General features: G+C 43.6%; 1 protein-coding gene across 1 annotated transcript in view; it reads left to right on the forward strand.

Annotated features, from left to right (window-relative positions):
* Nucleotides 1-1,384: 1,384 nt before the first annotated feature.
* LOC106525819 (protein NLRC3) overlaps nt 1,385-5,097 on the forward strand; it is an 11,476-nt gene continuing 7,763 nt past the window's right edge. The window contains exons 1-2 of the mRNA XM_014020162.1: nt 1,385-1,608; nt 1,720-3,502. Of these exons, the coding sequence (XP_013875616.1) occupies nt 1,542-1,608; nt 1,720-3,502 (1,850 nt within the window). The 5' untranslated portion in view covers nt 1,385-1,541. The remainder of the gene's footprint in view (nt 1,609-1,719; nt 3,503-5,097) is intronic.

Consider the following 5,097-nt stretch of genomic DNA (forward strand, 5'->3'; position numbering starts at 1 on the left):
TGAGCCAAAAACACATTTAACAGGAAGAGATTCAGCCTTACTGGAGGATATAATAAATAGTGTAACACACCACAGCTTTTATTTATAAACAGATATAATTTTCTGGTGACGAGTGGCTCATCAGCCATTTTGAGGAAAAAACATTTTTTAGTTTGGCACTGCTGCGCTCTGGGAGCGCGAAGCAGTGAATAGCCGTGTGCGTCATACGTGCACGTGCAGCAGCAGTAATTGAACTGGGGTTCCACAGGAGCTTTCCAGAGGGAGCTGGCAGACCCATCAGGACTGCGTCAGTCCAGTCCACCCAGAGCTGAGTCATGACCAATGGAAACGTCTCATCCATCTGATTCTAAAGGCTGAGTTATGGTCGCGCTCTGGAGCGCAGTGGAGGTGTTTCATACATTGCTGTAGATTTTTCCAAAATGACACATAGAAGTACACTTTACAACTTGTGAAAATGCTGTAAGTAGGAGAGCCAAAGCTTGACAGACAAACAGACTGCGCACAAAGGCTGCAGTGCGCGCAGCATTTGTGTGGACTCTCCAACGTCACGTCATGTGAACTCTACTGAGACACAGAGACTTGTTTCTTCATATCAGCTATGAAATAAACTATGATCTACAGTATGTTCTACCAAACATTTAAGTTCCTCTGTGTTTACAGTAATTATGGTAATAAACTCGTGCACAAAGTTAATATTTTCAGACTCAGAAAGGATGGATGAGCCGGTTGCGCAACACAGCAGTGTGCAAACACAAGCACACCGACACACAATCACTCGTTCTTTGCGTGATAAACATATTTTATTCCTATTTTTCTTAGGATTTTTATCACTCACACTATATTTAATTCATTATTTTTATGACATTAGAAATCATTTGTGATCACGCAGGGATCAAACAAACGTGTCCTTCACACATGCAGGAAGTAATTTACATCTGTTTAACATATGTTAGTGAAGGCGTGTCAGGGGAAGTGTCTTACTTGCGCTCAGTTCCACGTTAATTGTGATGTACAAAAGCAATGTGCGTGGATTCAGGTGTACGCACAGTTTGATACATCTGGATTTTTTGTGCGTACGCCGTTTTCTGGATTTGACCATATGTCAGGTTTCAAAAAGAAATCCATGCAAGTCTTTGTACATGAGGCCCCAGATGACTCTCTTTCCAACATGAAGACCAGTAGACTGTATGTCCAACATGCAGACAAGTAAACTATCTATCCAACATGTAGAACAGTGGAATTTCTGTCTGTCCAACATGTAGACCAGTGCACTGTCTGTCCTACATGTAGACCAGTAGACAGTCTGTCCAACAAGTAGATCAGTGGATTGTGTGTCCATTATGAACCTGATGTCACATTCAGTTATTTTTCTGTTCCAGCTGCTGGAGGACAAAATCATCTCTTTTGTAAAGAAGGAGCTGAAGAAGGTCCAGAAGGTTCTGAGTCCAGATTACCCAGAATGCTTAAGGAGTCAGAGGGAGGATGAGGATGATTTGGAGGGTGAGGATGAAGAGCAGAGGAAGAGGAGCAGAGAGGCTTTGATGAAGATCACAGTTTACATCCTGAGGAGCATGAAGCAGGAGGAGCTGGCTGAGCGTCTGCTGAGGAGTAAGAGGATTTATACKAACATCTGACCTGATGGAGACATGAAGGAGAAAATCASTAACAGATACAGAGAAATAACTTTATGATTTATCTCATTTCTTTGTCTTCATTCAGGACAAGCTGCAGTTTCTAACCTTAAATCTCGTCTGAAGCAGAGGTCCCAGTGTGTGTTTGAGGGCATCTCTAAGGCAGGAAACCCAACCCTTCTGAATCAGATCTACACAGAGCTCTACATCACAGAGGGAGGGACTGCAGAGGTCAATGATCAACATGAGGTCAGACAGATTGAAACGGCATCCAGGAAAACACACAGACCAGAAACAACCATCAGACAAGAAGACATCTTTAAACTCCCACCTGGAAGACATCAACCAATCAGAACAGTCCTGACAAAGGGAGTAGCTGGCATTGGGAAAACAGTCTTAACACAGAAGTTCACTCTGGACTGGGCTGAAGACAGAACCAACCAGGTCATCCACTTCCTGTTTCCATTCACCTTCAGAGAGCTGAATGTGCTGAAAGAGACAAAGTTCAGCTTGGTGGAACTTCTTCATCACTTCTTCTCTGAAACCAAAGAAATGTGCAGCTTTGAWGAKTTCCAGCTGCTCTTCATCTTTGATGGTCTGGATGAGAGTCGACTTCCTCTGGACTTCCACAGGAACCAGGTCCTGACTGATGTCACAGAGTCCACCTCAGTAGATGTTCTGCTGACAAACCTCATCAGGGGGAACCTGTTTCCCTCTGCTCATCTCTGGATAACCACTCGTCCTGCAGCAGCCAATCAGATCCCTGCTGACTGTGTCCACATGGTGACAGAGGTCAGAGGCTTCACTGACCCACAGAAAGAGGAGTACTTCAGGAAGAGGTTCGGAGATGAGGAGCAGGCTAGCAGGATCATCTCCCACATCAAGACCTCACGAAGCCTCCACATCATGTGCCACATCCCAGTCTTCTGCTGGATCACTGCTACAGTTCTGGACCATGTGTTGAAGAGCAGAGAGGGAGGAGAGCTGCCCAGCACCCTGACTGAGATGTACATCCACTTCCTGCTGGTTCACACCAAAGTCAAGAAGGTCAAGTATGATGGAGGAGCTGAGACAGATCCAGAGTGGAGTTCAGAGACCAAGGAGATGATTGAGTCTCTGGGAAAACTGGCTTTTGATCAGCTGCAGAAAGGAAACCTGATCTTCTATGAGTCAGACCTGACAGAGTGTGGCATCGATATCAGAGCAGCCTCAGTGTACTCAGGAGTGTTCACCCAGATCTTTCAAGAGGAGAGAGGACTCTACCAGGACCATGTGTTCTGCTTCGTCCATCTGAGTGTTCAGGAGTTTCTGGCTGCTCTTCATGTCCACCTGACCTTCAGCAAACATGGACTCAACCTGATGGACAAACATCAAACCAACTCCAAGAAGTCTAAACTTTTTAAGAAAGTAAAACTAAAGTATGTCCATCAGAGTGCAGTGGACCAGGCCTTAAAGAGTCCAAATGGACACCTGGACTTGTTCCTCCGGTTTCTCCTGGGTCTTTCTCTGCAGACCAATCAGACTCTCCTACGAGGCCTGCTGGCACAGACAAGTAGCTCACAGACCAACCAGGAAACAGTCCAGCACATCAAGATGAAGATCAGTGAGAATCTGTCTGCAGAGAAAAGCATCAATCTGTTCCACTGTCTGAATGAACTGAATGATGCGTCTCTAGTGGAGGACATCCAACAGTCTCTGAGGACAGGATGTCTCTCCACAGATAAACTGTCTCCTGCTCACTGGTCAGCTCTGGCCTTCATCTTAATGTCATCAGAAAAAGTTCTGGATCATTTTGACCCAAAGGAATATTCTACTGACCAGAGGGTTATTAAGAGGCTGCTGCCAGTGGTCAAAGTCTCCAGAAAAGCTGTGTAAGTACAGATACAGTCAGATGTTTCTAAATTTATTACTGTGGGTTTCACAGCAGAGGAACTTATAGATTCCTTATAACAAGGTTGAGTCAGGTCCTCTGTACCTTCTGTCTTTTATCCAGAGACTTTTTCAGTCTGAAGTGTTGCAGATAAAGTCAATCTTATCAGAATCAGAAACACTTTATTGCCAGTAGCCATGTTTCCATCCAATTTTAATTCAAATTTTGAGCAAATTTTAATAATTTCGCAAAAAGGAAAAAATGAAGAAATGCAAATCAGACGTGTTTCCATCAACTGGCTTGAAGCGAATCAATTATGCCATTCACATGTGCGTAGTAAACATGAAGTAACAGTCGCTAAACTGGCAGGGTCCACACATCTCAGGATAATGGAAAGAAGTTATCAGGAACATGTTGCTACTATCAGGAAATTTGTAATTATTCTGTTATCAACTAGTTTTGGCAATGTTACTGCTGTCTGGAGACGTAGTGAAAGAAATTCAATTTTCTTCATGTTACGGGATTACTGAGAAGACGCAAACAGTGGGAGGAGGGTTTTGCTGCCAGTCGTGGCTGCAGCCGACTCGAAACTGGTACCGGTACCGGGGAACAGCTGATCAGTTACGTGAGGTAAATGTTCGCTACGTCACAACTCATTCGGCAAAAGTGTTTCCATCTGTCCTTTTGCGCATTAAGTGTTTTTCGAAAAACCCTAAAACCACCTCAAGCGAGGGGATCAGCTTTTATGCGAATCAGAATACGTTTTCTCAAATCAAACCGTTTCCATTCACCTTTTCTGATGTGATACTCCAAAATGCGCATTAAGAAACGTTGATGGAAACACGGCTAGTGTCAGCAAGTTAAAGACTAGGAATTTGCCCTGGTGTAATGATGCGCATATGCAAGGAGTGAAAGATTCTGCTGAGGAAAGCATGTTTCTGCTGGTAGGGTTTCTTCCTGATTAGCAGGGAGTTATTCCTCTCTACTGTTTGCTCAGGATGGGAGAATGTGATGAAGTGATTCAACACAATCTGCCAGTTTCTTCTTTAGATTGTTCTTTTTTCATGTACAGTGCCCTGAGACAATGTATGTTGTGACTTGGCACTATAAAAATCAACTGAATTGAAATTAATTGAAAGTGAACTACATGAATCTAAGTGGTTCAAAGGAAAACAATTCAAGAATTTAATAAGAAGAAATATGAAGATAAAAAATACAAGCGCGACTGGCAGTGATGTGCCAGAGCCAATTAATCGTTGTTCATTAATCTAATGGCTGATGGGATAAAACTGTTCTTGTGGCAGGAGGTTCTTTTCCGAATGGACCGTAGTATTTTGCCTGAGGGGAGGAGATGAAAAATGTTATGATTGGGGTGAGAAGGGCTGCCGTGATTCTGCCTGTGCAACCTAGAGTTCTGGAGGAGTACAGCTCCTCTACAGGTTGCAGCTGATCACCATCTCGGCAGTGCGCACAATGCTCTGTAGTCTCTGTGTTTCTCTGCCTGTGGTCCCAGTGTACCATACAGTTTAGTTTAGTTTAGTTTAGTTTGTTTAGTTTATTTATTTCAATCATGAATTGAAATATGAGTACAAAACA

This window comes from Austrofundulus limnaeus, unplaced genomic scaffold (assembly GCF_001266775.1).
Source record: "Austrofundulus limnaeus strain Quisiro unplaced genomic scaffold, Austrofundulus_limnaeus-1.0 Scaffold243, whole genome shotgun sequence".
Classification (NCBI taxonomy): Eukaryota; Metazoa; Chordata; class Actinopteri; order Cyprinodontiformes; family Rivulidae; genus Austrofundulus; species Austrofundulus limnaeus.